Source organism: Nansenia antarctica (genome assembly GCF_963989245.1).
Source record: "Nansenia antarctica genome assembly, chromosome: 1".
NCBI lineage: Eukaryota > Metazoa > Chordata > Actinopteri > Argentiniformes > Microstomatidae > Nansenia > Nansenia antarctica.
The window spans coordinates 2,659,790-2,679,096 of NC_137674.1; the positions used below are offsets into that span (position 1 = coordinate 2,659,790).

The window sequence follows — 19,307 nt, forward strand, 5'->3', positions numbered from 1 at the left end:
CATTATACCAACACACCCCGACACACGCAGCGCGCCGAGCGTAGGCCCGTTATGTGGCACGTGGACGTCCTATTTAGTTAACTATCACCTCTTCACATGATGATGCATGTATTATTATTATTATTATTATTATTATTATTATTATTATAATAATAATAATAATTATTATTATTATACACCACGGTCGTCTCATGGACATTTACCCTCCCACAGAGATCAATATGTAGACAGATAAACATGCACATGTGTTTCAAATACATGGATACACTCAAAAATGTTTAATGAGTTTTTTTCCGCTGTCACACGTACACGCCCACGCCCACACACATACAAACGTATACACGCAGCTCCAGGAACATGGCGTCGCATGGCGTCGCATCGGTCGTATAGCATGAGACCCTGCACCCTTGAGAGAGCAGCGACCTTAACTCTTAATCTCTCCTTCTCTCCTTCCCCTCACAGCCTTCAACCAGCCTCCGCACTTCGAGAACTACTTCTTTGGATCCTACCTTCTAATCTACGAGAACACCCCAGTCGGTGAGTCTGTTAGTGTGCGTGTCTGTTGTGTCTGTATATGATGTCATAATGCGATAGCGGACTGGCCGTCTTGAGTACTGGGAGGATTCCCTGTGGGTCGGGGGGCGGGGGGGGGGCGGTGGATGTGACGACCGCGGGGCTGGTGAGGAGCGACGAGATCTGTGGGCTTCGACACCCCCCCCAATCAATGAGCTTATTGTGAGAGTATTATAGGATTCAAGAGTGATAGATAGTAGTCATTGTGGACCAGGTGTGGGTTCCTACATCCAGCCTACAGGTGTGACTCAAAGACAGGGAGAGAACAGGTTGACAGGGGGAAAACAGGTAGACAGGGAGAGAAGAGGTAGACAGGGAGAGAACTGGTAATGGTGCATCTGACAAAGAGAAAGACAATTGAGAAGGTTAGAACATAGATGAGCGGTAGAGCGGTGTGTAGGTTGTGAGCTGTGAAGAAAGAGCAAGCCCCTGGGCATGGTGGATGTTGATCCGTTGCTGATTGCAAGAAAAGAACCACAACATGACCACAACTAAACCCTTTGGTTTTCACCTTAAGTTTCTCTGATCACAATCTTAATATTCGTCATGATGTCAGTGTTGTGATGTGAATGAGCTCTGTGTTTTAAACTTCCCAGTGTTGATGTTGTGTGTTGATGCTGTCGGTGACGCTGACGTGATAATGTCAGTGAGCAGTGAAGGAGCCCTTTGACTCGATTATTCCCTTCTTTTTTTTGTTGTTGTCATTTTTCGGTGCTTGCCAGGTGATTGACAGGGCAATTTGTGGATGTCTGGCTCCTCATCACCTACAGTACCCAGTGGTGTCAAGGGGCCTTGAATTAAAAACATATTGGATCCCGCTGCTCTCTCTGGACTCAAAATCTGGAGTGGTGTTTCCTCTCTTTCTCCTTGGGAATGAAAGTGTGTGTGTGTCTAGTGTGTGTCTGTGTGGTGTCACTGGTGTGTGTCTGTGTGTGTGGGTGTGTGTGTGGGTGTGCGTGTGTGTGTGTGTGTGTGTGTGTGTGTTTGTAATAGGTATCACCCTGCCACAAACAGTATTCCTTCCTCGTACTCCGAGGTCACACGAGTCTCGTACCGACCTCCTCTGTATTGCCAACACGTGTGTGACTGTCACCAAAACACCCAATGTTAACCAGCTACGCCAGTTAGCTACGCAAGCTAGCGAGTCTATGGCAGTCTGGGGTAGGGGTATTTCAAGTTGAGGAGGAAGTTGACATCCCAACTCCATTATGTGTGTGCGTGTGTGTATGTGTGTGCGTGTACGTACGTATGCGTGTGTATCTGCGTCTGTGTGTTTCAGTAAGAGTTTCAAAGGTCATATACTCAAACCACACAATCTTTATCATCATCATTATCATTGTTTGCCCTCCCCACCCCCCCCCCAATACAGTATGTTGATATCCGTTATCTCTTAGGGCATGGCAGCGATGGGTATGGATATGCAGCTCATTTCCCTAACCACTCTCTCCAGCGTGCCCTCTGGCCATGAATCACAGTGTCCTCTCTTTAGGCAGCTGGGCTTTCGGCCCAAACCCAACTCCATTGGTTTAGGTGGCTGTCAGTCACGTCCCCTGTGTAGCCCGTGACGGCTTGCTCAGTGGGGTGATTATGAGGGCGGACTGAGTGATCGGACAGTGACAATTTGTCAAGATTATTGTTTATTAGTTCAGCAGATGTCCTCGCCCAGGAGGGCCGCGAGTACATCCACTCACTGTCCACTGAATCACACCAGAGACAGGGGCTGTCAAACTATGCCGTCGGTTGTGTGTGAGAGGGTGGTTGTGTGTGGTTGTGTGAGTGTGTGTGGTTGTGTGTGTGTCTGTGCATGCGGGCGTGCGTGTGTGCGTGTGTGTGTGTGTGTGGTTGTGTGTGTGTCTGTGCATGCGGGCGTGCGTGTGTGCGTGTGCGTGTGTGTGGTTGTGGGTGTGTCTGTGCATGCGGGCGTGCGTGTGTGCGTGTGTGTGTGTGTGTGGTTGTGGGTGTGTCTGTGCATGCGGGAGTTTGTGTGTGTGCATGTGTGTGTGTGTGTGTGGGGTTGTGTATGTGTCTGTGCGTGTGTGTGTGTGTGTGTGTGTGGTTGTGGGTGTGTCTGCGCATGCGTGCGAGCGTGCATGGGTGCATGTCTGTGGAGGACATGAGAGGCTGAAGGGTAAGAGGACCTTACTCTCTGTAATGGCCTAGAAAGATTTAGTTCTATCTGGGAATAATTTGACCCTCCGACCTACGGTATTCTATTCAGGGTCTGTGTGTTCTTGTTCCCCACACACAAACTCACAAACAACTAAACTTCTAAACATCTAATCCATCAGGTCGATGTAGCGGGCATAAATAAAATGACAAGATTGTTTATGCATGTAAATTAGTTTGTTCCCCAGAAGCCCTTTGAGGTTTAGCTACTGAGTTTGTTCACAGGGTGTAAAATGTGTACAGCAGAATGTATGGGTTCTGTACAATTACTCAAATTAAATCTCAAATTCATGGAACCATTTGGAAAAGGCCTCACTCTGAAATATTAGAAAAAAGGATAGCAAGACTTCACCTCGTCTTTTTATTTTCTGTAAATAAGGTGCTTTGGCTGGTATGCCTTCATCAGGGCGTCAATATATCTGCCAAACCATCTTTTTTTATATGCAACAGTCATAATTGTGTGCATAGCGAATAGCTAACTAATCACTGCGTCATATACAGCAAAGCCCAATAAAATAGATTTATTGTGTATAAAAATATGTATCTGCGATAGAAAGGTTATGTACATGCAGGAGAAAGTAAACGCATGCTAATACAAATAACTACAGATTATATAATCGATCAAAATGATTTGAAAGACAAATCAACTTTCAAGAATTTAGGGTAGGCCTACATCCAATCCCACACATCATTTTTGGGGAGGTTGCCACCTCTAATACATGTGACCTGTTCCAGCCTTACAGGTTTGATAATAGTGTCGAATATTTTCTCTGTTTCAGTGATAAAGAAGAGGTGAAAACTTCTGGCCCAGGTTTAAAAGTATTTATTCAAAAAAGGTCGGGTCTTCAGATTACAGGCACACTAAACAGTCACAGTCGAGATAGTCCCTAGAGCAGGCCGCTCGCGCCTCTGCACAGAAGTCTTATAGCCCTCCTCCTAGGCCTCTGATTGGCCCAGACCCTCGGGGGCGTGCATATGCGTGTGTGTGTGACTGCGCATGCGCAACAATTCGTGTGTGTGTGTCAGCACATGTGCGACAACTCGTGTGTGTGTGTCAGCACATGTGCGACAATTGAGATCGTTTGTAAATGAAATAATAAAGTATTCAATAAAGTGTATTTGAGGTAATAAAAATATACGTGTAATATGTGTAAAATATACGTGAATATATGTGTAAAATATACGTGAATATAAGAAGGCCATTAATGTGTAAAAATATACTACACATCCCCCCTCGGACCACCCAGAGGGTGTTCCGAAACTAAATGATCACATAAACCAAAACAAAAACACAAACCCCACATATCACAGCTAAGAAAATATAAAAAAATTAAAAAAATAAAAAATCAAAAAACAAAAAATAAAAAATAACTAATAAGAACCCAAAGACATCATGCAAAAAATAGAAACCAACCAATAACAAAAAGAATCTTGAAAATAACAACCACAATTAAACTAAACACAGTCCATCATGCACAAATTAACATAGAAACTTCCAACGACCGATGTTTTCTTTGTCCTTGAAGCGCCAGGGACAGAGGTTACTAGCACATGAACCCAGTTGGAGAACAGCCTTTACCGCTGTCTCAGATTGATATCCTTTCCCAGTCAAGAGCGTTTTCTTCGTTGCGCTAGGAACAGAACCGCTTTCCTATCTTTGCATAACCACCACACCACTTCTCAACTGACATCAATCACATGATATAGAAAGAAACAAACAGTAATCGACGCAAATAATCACAAAACATCACTTAATAAACAAATCATCAAAAGAGGAAACAAAATCAGAAAGCAAAACAGAATCCAGCTTTTGCTCATCAGCTACGTTGGTCAACACCAAAGCATTAATAGGAACATCCGAAATACACTTTCCAAAACATTTGATCAAAATACCAAGTAACATAATACAGATGATAATGACAACAAAAATAATAGCGACGGACCTGATCATATTACCAATACCTGAAAAAGCAGAATCAAAGAAATCTAACATATTCCAACCGTGTTCTTTATGTAAATCCTCTACACCCTTCTTGTTAGATTCATGAAAATCATGCAAAGCGTTACCAGAATCCGAAATATAACTGCAGCATTCACCGCCTATCAAAGCACAAGTACCACCCTGACTGGCCAAAATAATGTCCAAAGCCATTCTATTTTGGAGAGCTACATTCTTAGTTTCAGTCAATTCAGTGGCCAGGGCAGACACTACAGCATCCGAAGCATTAATGTGTTTTTCAAGAACGGATGATAAGGCACTTAATTCAGTCTGAGTGTTGTAGACACCATAACTTGGGAATATTAGGCCAAAAAACTTCTGAGCGGCAGACAACGCCCTACGACTACGATGGGTTGCTTGTTTGTGAAGTACAGACATCTCCTCCCGAGTAACTTTCCTAATCAAAGGTATCAGATGAGCCAAATAACAACCACCCTCAATCGAAGCAGGAAGCTTAGAGAATGCATCATTATCACACACAAGAAACACATGTTCCGGGAGTTGAAGCTCCGTACCAGGATACGAGAAAATGGTTCCACCTACACAAGACGCAGCCCCTAACTGACGAACCGAGCTGACCTTGGGCCGTACTTGAATGTCAATACAGGTTGTAACATTTACGAGAGGCATGACTTTAAGCTGCGTGGTGCCTCTCTGCCGTCTGGTAGTATTGGTATCATGTAATTTCATTTGAGGCACCATAGCACAATCAACAACTTTACATTTTAATCCAGAAATAACAACTGAACCCCTCCACCGTGTAGAAGTCACACTCCCAGAACATGACAGATGAGGACTCAATGCAGTACCATTTAATTGAGCGAACATAGCTTGGATAATATATATCTTCTTCGGACCTGTTGGTTGTGACAAATGTGTAAGCCTATCAATAATAACCTTCCCCACACCGCTAGGCCTATGGTGTTTGTTAACCGCTGCTGTCAGACGTTCCAACACACCAATATCCACACCTGCATAGGAAGAATTTAAAGGAACCAGAATCGTGCTGGGCTGACAAGAAGAGCTCTGGTTCTTGCCCTGTAAAACAAATGGGGCTAAACCCTGCCAATTATAATGTAGCCATTCTGCTTTAGTTAACGGTATGGGGAAAAACATAGGAGCAGACGCACTTACAGGGACCTGTTGACAAATCCAGCAATCAGAATAATTCATTTTTGAAGCAAAATCTTTCATGACACTGGTGTCAGAAGTGGGATGGAAGGAAGGCCATCGGAGAGGCGTGTCCATGTGAGGGACTTGACATAGTGAAGCGTAAGGGCACGCTCTCCCGAACGGTGAGGGTAGTGTAACGATCCTGGATGAGGCCCGTTAACAGCTCCGCCAAGGGAGTTAACTCTCTTGGTCTAATGGTTAGGGCGGCCGTCGGTTATGCGGGAGATCGGGGTTCGATTCCCGCATGGGGCGAGTTACACTACCAGTCTCCGTTCGCTACACTGGTTTTGGAGCCCTCTGAATAGCTTCCAAATGTTCATTTGTGACGCTGCGATGTCCCTGTGTAATGGATTGTCCTAAGTAAGTTACCTTTTCCTGACAATACTGTAGCTTCTTTTTAGACACCTTGTGTCCCTTCTCCGCCAAAACCTTTAACAGTTTAACGGAATCCCTGTGACATGTTTCTTCATCTGGGGCACAAAGGAGTATGTCATCCATGTACTGAATGGCAGTACTACTTATCATCTGTTCTAACCCGTCTAAGTCCTCCCTTAAGACCTGATTAAAAACATGAGGACTGTGTTTGTACCCCTGTGGCATTCTGGTATATTGATAATGCTGACCTTTGTAGGTAAACCCAAATAACCCTTGACTTTCTACACTAAGAGGTATAGAAAAGAAAGCCCCACATAAATCAATCACTGTAAACACTTTGGCTGTAGATGGAATCTGAGTCAACAGCACATGAGGATCAGGAACTTCAGCTGGATAGCTGACGACTACCTCATTCACAGCCCGTAGGTCATGTACCAGACGATATGAACCATCAGGTTTCGTCACTGGCAGAAGAGGTGTATTGCTTAACGGATATTGAGTTATCTTCAGGACTCCTGCCTCTAACAGTCCTTTGATCTGTGGCTCAATTCCATCAATTGCTTCCTGTTTCAATGGGTATTGGTTTTTCCAAGGGGGTTCTGCACCCGGTATGAGTTCAACTCTCAATGGACGAGCTGATTTCACAAATCCAATGTCTGTACTGTTCTTTGCCCACAGGTCGGCTGGCACGTTCTGCATCATTTCTTCTCTGAGGTCTCTGTCAGCTTGTACAGGAAGGATTAGCTGGTTCATTAGCTTCACAGTCTGCGGATGTCCTATTCCTTGAGCAGAGATCATCAGTTTTGTGAACTGTCCATCAATGCTCCTCCAGATAGCAGGGTTTTCTTTTGTCGTTACAAATCTGGCTTTTTCTGAGTCTGCCATCATTGCCCCTAAATGCTTCTGCTTATAGTGTTCAGATATCATAAGTGTCACATGAGGGATGCTACCCTCAATCTTATGCTCCTGATCTAGATAAGTGTCACTGTTTATCTTCATAGCCACTCCCTGAGGGCCTAGGATTATACAACTTGCACTAAGCTGTACCTGTTTTGGCTGATGCTTCAGCCACTCATCTGGGGTTGCATCTGCAACTTCTCTAAAATACTGGAGTGTACAATGCAATGGATCAGTAGGCCTTCTGGCCTCTGCCATGTGTGCCAGGATATAATTGTCCCACATCCTTGCTGGTTCCATTAGGTCTGGGCTAAGCCCTCCCACCCAATATACCATAGATGCGTTGTTGTCCATCATGACAGACAGTTGTCTGTTCTCTTGTGGCACTGTCACCTGACAGCCGTCCGGTGTGCATTTCACGGTACAATTTAACTGGCATAGTGCATCTCTCCCTAGTAGCCCTATTGGCGTGTGTTCTGATACAAGTATTGACAGATTTGCTCTCTGTCCTTTGTACTCTAAGCTTACAAGCTCAGTGGTAGGGATCAGCTGTTTAATTCCCTCGAATCCGATTGTCTTCACATATTTCCCAGACATAGGAAGGTGCGTGGCGTCTTCAGGTTTCAGACAGGTGTAGGCTGCTCCACTGTCCACCATCAATTCTAATGGACGTTGGTTGACCGACACCCATATTGTAGGTTCATCTTCAGGCCTGTTTGTCACCACCAGCTGGCACCCCCCTTTCGGATCTTCTGGGCACCCCTATAGCGCAGCTGCTGGGCCTCCATAGGGGTTCACCACTCCTGGAGCCGGTGCAGCAGGGGGCTTATCTCCTCCTTTCTGTTTCCCCCCTGCGCCCCCCTGGTTCTTCTTAAAGCAGGTACGTTTTAAGTGTCCATACTGGCCGCATACGAAACATGGTCCTAGTACCCTCCTCGGTGCTGTGGTCCATCCCTCTTGTGGTGGTCCTTGGCCAGGCTGGTTGTATGGAACCACTTGCACCCCTGGTGGCCCCTGTGGGTATGGATTCCCCCCTTGTGGCCCCTGTGGGTATGACTGGGGAGGGACAATTTGCAGTTGCTGTGGCTGAGATGGGACCTGTAGGGCTATAGTCTGCTCTCTCTCTTTGGTTTTCTTGCCTTCTGTCAATTGCACTTGAGTTAGTTTTCTGAGTGAGTCCTCGTCTTGTGCCTTCTGTGCCTGAATCTTCTTTCTAAATAATTCTACTTGGTGTGCTATGTTGTCTATATAAACAGCCTTGCTCATGTGTCGTAGGCCCACCACTTCTGCTAACTTGTTCTTAACTGGGGTAGGGAGACCTTGTTGAATCTTTTCCCTGATTATGGCTTTTTCTAACGGGTTATCTTCGGCATCCTTCCCTGTCACACTTCTCCATTGAGAGTGCACACGGGCAACGTACCCCCGGGGATTTTCATCTCCCCCCAGTGGCTTCACAATGACATTGTCTGGGTGAATGTGAGTAGGGTATGTTTCTCTGATTGCCTTCCACAGCTTGCCTCTGTTTGCTGCGAAGAGTTCTGGATCATAAACGGATGTATCGATATATCTATGAAGTCCCGCCTTCATCAATATTTCCTGCATGGTGTCCAATCCTGTAATGGTAGCTAAGAGTCTTTTCAAATCCCCCATAGCAGCGTGCGTCCCTGTCAATCTCACGTCGACTTGCGCCGTCCAAGGGTGGCCTCCATCTTCCAGGACTGGGAGTTTTTCGATCACTTCTGACAGATCCGTATGATTCCAAGGACGATATTCCATCTGGTTACCTCGAATCAGCACTGGGAAGTTCCCCTGAGTTTCCTCTTCTTCCGATGCTGTTTCATAATCGCTTACTTGTGGCTCTTGTGGCTCCGTTTTTACTTCCCGCCTTGGTGTCGCTTCCCGCCTTGGTGTCGCTTCCCGCCTTGGTGTCGCTTCCCGCCTTGGTGTCGCTCCGGACCTTGGGGAGTTCAACCGGGATGCAGGTGATGCTGCCGCTTGAGATTGACGACACGTTTCTCTCTCTACGTCTAGGTCCTGCAGCTGTTGTCTGTAGTCCTCTTCGTTTCTTAGGATTTTCGCACGGAGTTTTCTTGCCCTCCTTTCTCCCTCCTCTTCATCCCTGTCTTCCTGCAGCTTCTTCTTCTTTTGCTCTAAGCTCTCTCTTCTCTTCCCTGCCTTCAGAGACTTCTGCTCATCTTCCGAACTATTTTCTTCTTTTCCCTTCTTATAGCGTATTTTCCCTCCCTGCTTTTCGGCCCTGGCTAGTAGTTTTCTTATCGGAGAACTGTAGCCTCCTTGTGCATTGCTGTCATCACTGGAATCTTTGCCATCTCCTCCACTGCCATCTTCACCGTCATCCGTCTTGTCCCTCCTGTCGTCCTCTTTTCCCCTCGGCTCCTCCTTCTTTTTCTGTTTGGCACCTGACCTGTTCTCTGGTTCGAAGTCCACGGTCACTTTCGCTCTTCCCCTCTCTAGTACATTTTCATCCTTATCTTTGATAGTGAAGGTTCCACTCGTACTTAGGACAGGGACCTGAGGGTAGATCCGCTGAGAATTGTCCTCCAGTCTCTTGGCATAGGGAGGAGGACTGGAGATTGGAGCTGTGTGTGAGAATGGAATGTTCACTTTCTCTTCCATTGCTTTGGCCAATTCATCTCTTTTTTCTGGATCCATGTGAGCTGTTTTCTCTTTCCAAGCTAATGCTACTTTCTGCCCCTCTACCTTGAAGAGGTCTAAAATAGCTAACTCTAACCTGCGTTTCTCTGATCTAATCTTTCCTTTTTGATGCGCCTTATGTGCATTGATAAGTATCTCCAATGTTGCAATTAATTGTAAATCAAAGGTGCCCTCTGCTGGCCATGGTTGTTCAATGTCTGCCCAACGAATATTCCATTTCGTTGATATTTCGCTAATCTCCTTAACAAGAGGATTCATTTTTTCCACTATAGCCACAGGAGATGAATTTGCTAATATTCCCTTGGCTGTATTAACAGCCCTCACAATGTTGCTGGGTTTGGCTCCCATGTTTGAAATATTTATACTGCTTAATATGCTGAAAATATGCTATAAGGTGTACTTTCCTTACAACCCACCTTCTGTTGCTGTATCTGCTAAACAGATGCTAGTCCAACTCTTAACTGTGTCAACTGTCCACACAGAACACTACAACTCCGGAACAACGGATTGTTTCAGTGGTATTGTGTATTATTGACTTAAATGTAATCTATGTGTATGCGTTTTAATCTAAATGGTTTTTTCCCTTATTATGTATGAATGTGTCACTTAATTGCTCAATCAATACTAATTATAGTTCAGGTCGACTTAATTATTAAACTACAAAGGCTGTTCAACACAATTATCAAATTACAAAAAGCAGGTCACACTTTAAGTCTTTCTGATCCACAACCCCTTGCTTGATCAATCCTTAGATAGAAACTGTTCTGCTATTCTTTAATCAAGAACTGTGAAAAAAGAACTTAACTTCAAATAAAAAGATGTAAAACACGAATATTAATCACAACCTGTAAAGAAATCGACTTGTCATTGGGAAGGAATAAAATGATTAATTATTCATTACAATCTGTAAGGAAATCGATCTGCTACTTGGAAGGAATGCACAATCAACTAGACTTAGTCATTTACACTTCATTGATGAAATCCTGTGGAAGAAAACGTCATCCCTAGACCACTATAAACCAATTGATCAAAGTTTTGTGAAAACTGAAAATGAAATAATCTGAATAATTAATTAAATCAATTTGTAATTACTTAAATTAATTGAAGTAACCCTCCATTTATCATTGTAAAAGACTATATCGTCGACCTCAGGCGGATGCACTGATGGACCCGGTGTTCCAGTGTGATTCGTATTCCGTCCACTGGAGAGCAGCAAACAATTAAAAATGTCTTATATTGTTCCAACCACTAGAGGGCAGTAAACAATTAAAAACGTCTTATCTTGTTTCAACCACCAGAGGGCAGTAAATAATTAAAAACGTCTTATCTTGTTTCAACCACCAGAGGGCAGTAAATAATTAAAAACGTCTTATCTTATTTCAACCACCAGAGGGCAGTAAATAATTAAAAACGTCTTATCTTATTTTATCCACCAGAGGGCAGTACACAATTAAAAACGTCTTATCTTATTTTATCCACCAGAGGGCAGTACACAATTAAAAACGTCCTATCGTGTCTCGACCAGTAGAGGCCGCCACACCGAAGATGTTTTACAGAATGACTACCTTACCTAAAACTCTCAATCTATCTTTTTTATTTTTACAATCTAACCCTAAATCAATTGTTAAGTGAAATGAATGAATGATTCGTTAGACTTATTCACTATATCATCATATACATTGATTTAAAACTTATGGAATCAATCAATTGTTCTGGGAAACAGAAAATGAATGCTCTGAATAATTAATTCAACTGATAAGTAATTAATTAAATTGATTAAAGTAATTTACTATAGAACAATCAATTAAAAACATCAATCTATGAGTGATCTCTACAGATCTCTCGTCAACATTCTATGCAAGCAGGCAGGGCCGTTTTATTGGGGTCTGTGACCCTGCTGTGATTCTGCTCAGGGAAAGCAGCCTTGTCTAGACTCACGCACAAATTGCCTCATATGTTTTGAATCTAACCTAAAGTCACAATCTATCTCTATTTTTATCAATCCCAGTCTATTTGTATGGTTTTATCGTTATCTTTTAAGAGATGAGTACTGACATTTATCAAAACCCGCGCGTGTGTATTTGAAAAAAATGAATGTCAGGGGGAAAAAAGCCAAGACTGTAAGATTAATCTTCACAACACTGCTTTTCCACAATAATTATTATTCTCCACGACACAGCAATTCTCAAGATAATCTTATTCAAATACTTCTAAAATGGCACATGCTTCTTACTAGGCCCTGTGTGTCCACTAAGCCTGCCTCCATCTACACAAAGGAAGAAATTGGCGCCAACTCAGACATGCATTCACACACAGAAAAAATAGCGCCCTTTCCAACTAGCGGCCTTGTTCGCAGGTCTGACATGCGTTTCAGACAAAGAAATAATATGGCGCCCTTTTCAACTAGCCACGTTTTTCCTCCGTGCTCCCAAGTAATCTAACAATGCATATCTCTAAAATAGCGCTGTTTTCTGCTCACTAGCACGGACTCTGCTCTTTCAAACTAGGAATTCCAATTCCATACCATTTGAATAAAGCTATCTCCTGAGCTTTTACACTCCACCAGACTATTGCCTGACACAAATCACATTTATTAGCCTGCTAGAAAAACGTCTTCCCCTAGCTTGTGCTAATACCTTGTTCTTACAACAAGACTACAGCAGCTGTTCTCTGCTATACCACAATAATAACCACACACACGATAAAAATCGTACAATTAAAACACTTTTCTCAATACAGGCTTTATAACCCGGCTCTCTCTGACTAATCTCGACCCAGTTATATATTAAAGAGGATCCGTTTAAAATATAGCCCATTCGATTTACACAGTCTAATTTGCACAACTTCGCCTTGTACTTACCGTTCCCCTGAAGAGATGCAAAACGACCGATCCAGAGCTATTAAAAAGGGTCCCTTCGTGGTCGCCACTTATGTCGAATATTTTCTCTGTTTCAGTGATAAAGAAGAGGTGAAAACTTCTGGCCCAGGTTTAAAAGTATTTATTCAAAAAAGGTCGGGTCTTCAGATTACAGGCACACTAAACAGTCACAGTCGAGATAGTCCCTAGAGCAGGCCGCTCGCGCCTCTGCACAGAAGTCTTATAGCCCTCCTCCTAGGCCTCTGATTGGCCCAGACCCTCGGGGGCGTGCATATGCGTGTGTGTGTGACTGCGCATGCGCAACAATTCGTGTGTGTGTGTCAGCACATGTGCGACAACTCGTGTGTGTGTGTCAGCACATGTGCGACAATTGAGATCGTTTGTAAATGAAATAATAAAGTATTCAATAAAGTGTATTTGAGGTAATAAAAATATACGTGTAATATGTGTAAAATATACGTGAATATATGTGTAAAATATACGTGAATATAAGAAGGCCATTAATGTGTAAAAATATACTACAATAGCATACTCGATATTGCCAGTATGGATCACTGTTGTGTTCAGATATTCTTATTCTCAAGCGTCTTTTTGTTTGACCCACATTTCCGCACAGGCAGGTCAGCGTGTAAACAATGTTGGTAGAGTTACAATGAATGAACTGTCTCTGGTGGGACCTGCGTCCAGTGAGGAGATGTAAGTATTTACAATTTACCATGTTGTGACATCGAGTACATCTCCCACACGTAGTTGCATTGTAGGGATAATCATTTAACACTTAATCAGCCATGTGAGGAAAGAAAACAGTTATATCTTTGCACTCAATAACATTTCTGGACCCTCCTTTCATGACTTTTCCTAGATATGTGCGTTCTACCACCCAGTATCCTTACATTTTCTAAATCACATCAGGATAAGCTAATATAAAGGTATTTTGCAGTTTTTCTGTGTAGGAAGCAGGCTAATTTACAAGTGGTCAACTAGTGGTCGTTGTGTGTAAATAGCAGCTTAGCATTGGAAAAAGTGTTTTAAATTTGACCCCCGAGGCGGCTCTTTTAGTAGGTAAAAAAGGCACGGCTGTTCTACTGTTAAACGGGCAGGGTTTTAGAAAGAGTGGAACACCACACCTGTGCAATTGTCTGGGCCACATTTGTATTAAATCCTTCAATTGAATTAATGCTGTATTACTTCATGAATTTGTGTGTCGACAGTGTGACTTAATAAAGGTGTCACTGAATGACTTGTTGAAAGTGACACTGCGTGACTTCACCCTTTGTTGATCAGGTTGCCACGGCAGCTCTGATTGGTCCAGTGAGTGGTCCGTGTGAGGGCTAGGGTGACTGCAGCCATTCTCCGGCTCCTCTCTTGGGTGTCAATAGGTGTCAATCTCTTAGGCTTTCCACAGCGGGGATTACACCGTGCGTGCTAATGCGTGCCTCGGCCAGCTGTTTTTGCACCGTCACTCCAGGGCTTCAAGAGTGCTTACTCTGGGCAGTTGGTGCTTAAAAACCCAGGCTTCTAACCTCCTCTATCCCCCTCGTCCTTATGAGGCCAGATGGAGCTAGGGGTGCGGTTTATATCTAATTATATTTGTCACTTATTGCTTAATTTAAAATTGTAATAGACAAAGTAAAATGTTTTGGGATCTTGCTCCACACACAACAGTTCAATAATAAGTAATAAAAGTGACATAAAGTGACAGTAAAATGACAATAGTGCAATAATGTGTGCGATAATGTCAGATGTCTTCTGATCAAATCGGGAGGGGGGGTTATTATATTATTATAGGACTGTAGTACGGGGGGGGTGGGTTGAGGTAGTGATGGTTGTGCGGGGGGGGGGGGGGGGGGGGGGGGTTAGTTGGGTAGTTTTATGGCCTGGGGGTAGAAACTGTTGCGGAGCCTCTTGATCTGGGTCTGGATGCTCTGGTACCTTTTGCCAGAAGGCAGCAGAGAGAACAGGGCGTGGCTGGGGAGGCTGGGGTCCCTGATGACCTCCCCAGCATCCCTCTGGCACCTCTCAGAGTAGAGGTCCTGAACGGCTGGTAGCTTGCGGCCTGTGATGTACTGGGACGTTCTCACCACCCTCTGAAGAGCTGTAGGCAAGGCAAGGCAAGTTTATTTGTATGGCACATTTCATACAACAGGGGAAATTATGACCAAAGTGCTTTACATATAGCATTTGCAAAAACATTTTTTTTTAAATAAAAGTAAAAATGGCAAGAATAGATACATAATAGGGAAACATTGAACTGCATAGTGTAAACAAACTACACTCTTCTACCCTCCCCACTCTCCCCGCACTCCCTGCCCTCCCCACGCTCCCCACCCTCCCTGCCCTCCCTAACCTCCCTCCCCTCCTCACCCTCCCTCCCTCCCCTCCCTCCCCTCCCCTCCTCACCCTCCCTGCTCTCCCCTCCCTCCCCACCCTCCCCACTCTCCCTGCCCTCCACACCCTCCCCTCCCTCCCCACCCTCCCCACTCTCCCTGCTCTCCCCTCCCTCCCCTCCCTCCCCTCCTCACCCTCCCTGCTCTCTCCTCCCTCCCCTCCCTCCCCACCCTCCCCACTCTCCCTGCCCTGCACACCCTCCCCTCCCTCCCCACTCTCCCCGCTCTCCCCTCCCTCCCCTCCCTCCCCTACTCACCCTCCCTGCTCTCCCCTCCCTCCCCACCCTCCTCACCCTCCCTGCTCTCCCCTCCCTCCCCACCCTCCCTGCCCTCCACACCCTCCCCTCCCTCCCCACCCTCCCCACTCTCCCTGCTCTCCCCTCCCTCCCCTCCTCACCCTCCCTGCTCTCCCCTCCCTCCCTGCCCTCCCCTCCCTCCCCACCCTCCCCTCCCTCCCTGCCCTCCCCACCCTCCCCTCCCTCCCTGCCCTCCCCGCCCTCCCCACCCTCCCCTCCCCACCCTCCCTGCCCTCCACACCCTCCCCTCCCTCCCCACCCTCCCTGCCCTCCCTGGCCTCTTCACCCTCCCTGCCCTCCCCACCCTCCCCTCCCTCCCTGCCCTCCCTGCCCTCCGCACCCTCCCCTCCCTCCCCACCCTCCCTGCCCTCCCTGCCCTCCCCACCCTCCCCTCCCTCCCCACCCTCCCTGCCCTCCCCTCCCTCCCTGCCCTCCACACCCTCCCCTCCCTCCCCCCCCTCCCCTCCCTCCCCACCCTCCCTGCCCTCCCCTCCCTCCCCACCCTCTCCTCCCTCCCTGCCCTCCCCACCCTCCCCTCCCTCCCTGCCCTCCCTGGCCTCTCCACCCTCCCCACCCTCCCCTCCCTCCCTGCCCTCCCGGCCTCTCCACCCTCCCTGCTCTCCCCACCCTCCCCACCCTCCCTGCCCTCCCTGGCCTCTCCACCCTCCCTGCTCTCCCCACCCTCCCCTCCCTCCCCTCCCTGCCCTCCCCACCCTCCCTGCCCTCCCTGGCCTCTCCACCCTTCCCTGCCAGAGGAACATGGTTATTTATCACAGGGATGGGGGGAAACACATCCAACCCCAGCATGGATATTTGATCTGAGGCTGCAGCATCTCCTGCCCTCTCCTGCCCTCTCCTTCATCAGGGGGCGGCTGTGGACACAAGAGAGATGCAGCAAACATGTACCACGGTGGAGGTTCCCAGGCTGACTTGTGTTCATATCGGCCTATACTCTATGGCAGTTGGTTCCCAAACGGTGAATACAAATGTACATTTCCAGAGTGATAACACGTGTTATAGAGGCTATTTTGCATGGATATAGGCCTACAGGTGTGCCTTGATATTCTGGCTTGCTATTTGGTGAACGCCTTGGGCACAAACAGTTTGAAAACCACTGCTCTATGGTGTCTGAGAAGCAACAGGTTATTTCATATAATCATACTCCACTCAGCAGTATGTATTTCAATCACATTGTTCGTCATTGTTGTCCCTGTAGAGGTTCAATGAAGTCTGAATCGAATGTGTCTGAATGTGACTTTAATCACAACCCCTTTATGTTCAAAATGACACAAACACAGATGGTTGGAATGTGTCCTCTCATTCATAGTGTGTGTGTGTGTGTGTGTGTGTGTGTGTGTGTGTGTGTGTGTGTGTGCGTGTGCGTGTGCGCGTGCGTGTGTGTGTGTGTGTGTGTGTGTGCGTATGCGTGTGTGTGCGTGTGTGTGTGTGTGTGCGTGTGCATGTGTGTCTGAAATGGCTAATCCACGTCTCCATATTCCCATTTAGCCACTGACTCCTGAAGAAAGCACGAAAATGAAAGTTATTTATTAAACTAAACTCCGGTTTGCTTTTCTACAAAATAACAAATCAATATAGCGAACTCAAAATAAATACAAGACAGGCGATATCCATACAGGTAGTTCCAATCCAGTTCCATACAGGTAATTCCAATATGGTTCCAATGTCTGTTGTGTTCTGTGCCCTGTGCGCTGTATGAGTCGCTTGTAAGACCACCTTGTGCACTGTTTGAGTCGCCTGTGCCCTTGTGAGGTCAGAAAATGACAAGCAAACAAGCACACACATCGATCACCTGTTTAAAGACATTAACATCCTCTATGTCACACACTGTAATTAGGTCAGTATCAGGTAGGCGACCAGTCTCTATATCCTTAAAGGTACATCATAATACATAGTGCATGATCAAAAAGGTGAACAAAACGTTTCATATACCGGTAAACATCATATTCATATTCATAACCTCATGGCAAAATATCTGATTTATAGATTTTCTTAATCAAACTCAAAAAGGCTTAATATGGCTCCAACAGTGTGTGTGTGTGTGTGTGTGTGCGTGTGTGCGCGTATGTGCGTATGCGTGCCTTTCTGTGTGTGTGTGTGTGTGTGTGTGTGTGTGTGTGTGTGTGTGTGTGCGTGCGTGTACGTGCGTGTGCATGCATTTGTGTGTGTGTGTGTGTGTGTCTGTGTGTGTGTGTGTGTGTGTCTGTGTGTGTGTGTGTCTGTATCTGTGTCTTGGGTTGGGGGGGGGGGGTTCATGTGCTCACCCAGAATCGTCCTCTTTATATTTAGTAGCTGTTAATTGTGTTCATGGTGGTAGGAAATGTGATGTGTAATTAGAGAGGGTGCAGCGTTTGATGAAGCACTCTCATCTCTTAATCCACTTTGCCCTGATCTGGCAGATCAGTCCTCTGCTGGGTAATTAAGTTGTGTGCAGAACACAACATTTGTTGGTAATATAAAACTTTCCCTCAGCCTGCTCTCTGATAAGTATTGCGGCTGGTCTCATGACGTACACCCAGAGTGTGGTGAGATATCAGGGTGGAGATGAAATCTATCTTTGTGTGGAAAAACTGGATTTATTCGGGCAAATAAAACCCTAACTCTATTTGAGAACATTCATTAACGTGTGGCACAGAAATATATCATGTTATTTACCTGCTCATATTAAATTGGAGCCACTGTGTTAACACTGTTACAAAGCTACATTTTATACAATGCTTTGGATGTATAATGTACATAATAGATAGAGAACATAGAATGTGCAGCTGAGGTTAACTGCAGGTGGCTACAGTGGTTCCCAGTCTCTCTTTCTCTCTCCCTCATCCTCCTTCTTGTTATGATCAGGCCGCACCTCTCTCTCTCTCTCTCTGTCTCTCTCCCTCTCTTCTCTCACGCTCTCTCTCTCTCTCTCTCTCTCTCTCTCTCTCTCTCTACCACTTGCTGCCACACAAACACCTTGCACTTTTAATTAGCTTGTCCATGTTACTAATTCAATAATAATTACGGGAGCAGGAAGCCGCCTCAGGGAGGGACTTATTAAACCCTTCCCTTATATGTGTTGATAATGGCTGTCTGGAGCGGCTGTGGCGCAGGAGGTAGAGCTGCCGTCTTAAGGATCGCAAGGTTGGCAGATCGGTGGTTCGAGCCCCGGCTGGCCACATGTCGAACTGGCCTTGGGCAAGACACTGAATGCCAAATTGCTTCCAATGAGCGGGCCGGCGCCTTGCATGGCAGCTTGGCCGCCATTGGTGTGTGAATGTGTGTGTGAATGGGTGAATGAGAGGTCATTGTAAAGCGCTTTGGAATAACTCGCTATATCAGTCAGTCCATTTATGCCCCCCCCGGCAACACTGATTGCTACATACCTCAAGACCTATTGTCCTTGTCTACTATTATCCAACAGACTCACACATTAATGAACAATATTTTGTGAGTGAAGTCTGTTATGCAGCATAATTTAATACCTAATTTGTCTGTGCAAATAGTTTGTCTTAGCCTGTTTGAAGTAAAGGTGTCTTATATCAATAGAGTTAGTATGACAATGGCCTATAATGGCGGCCAAATAATTGTTCTCTCTGGTCACAGAAGGTGATCACACCAAGAGAAAAGCTGTCCTCGTCTGCAACCTGTGGGATACAGCACTGTCAAATGGAAACAGTGTTGAGTGTCGTCGTAAAACAGTTGATGAATAAACGTCTTGCTTCATTCACAGGCTTCTCCGTCACCCTCCTTTTATGGATGTACGTACGTTATATAATTTGTGGGGCGGACAACATGTTTACTATACACCTGTTTTCAAACAGAATAGATGTTTCAATTTCAACCTGCAAAACCTTTCTCTATCCCCATCTTGTTAGTCTTGTTATCCC

The 19,307-nt window shown here is 45.6% G+C and overlaps 1 protein-coding gene across 1 annotated transcript in view; it reads left to right on the forward strand.

Moving 5' to 3' along the window:
• Positions 1 to 19,307, forward strand: part of cdh23 (cadherin-related 23) — a gene marked incomplete at both ends in the record, with an annotated part of 172,785 nt that overhangs the window by 1,862 nt on the left and 151,616 nt on the right. Inside the window, 1 exon segment of the mRNA XM_080549318.1 lies at positions 463 to 537. Coding sequence (XP_080405444.1) covers positions 463 to 537 — 75 coding nt within the window.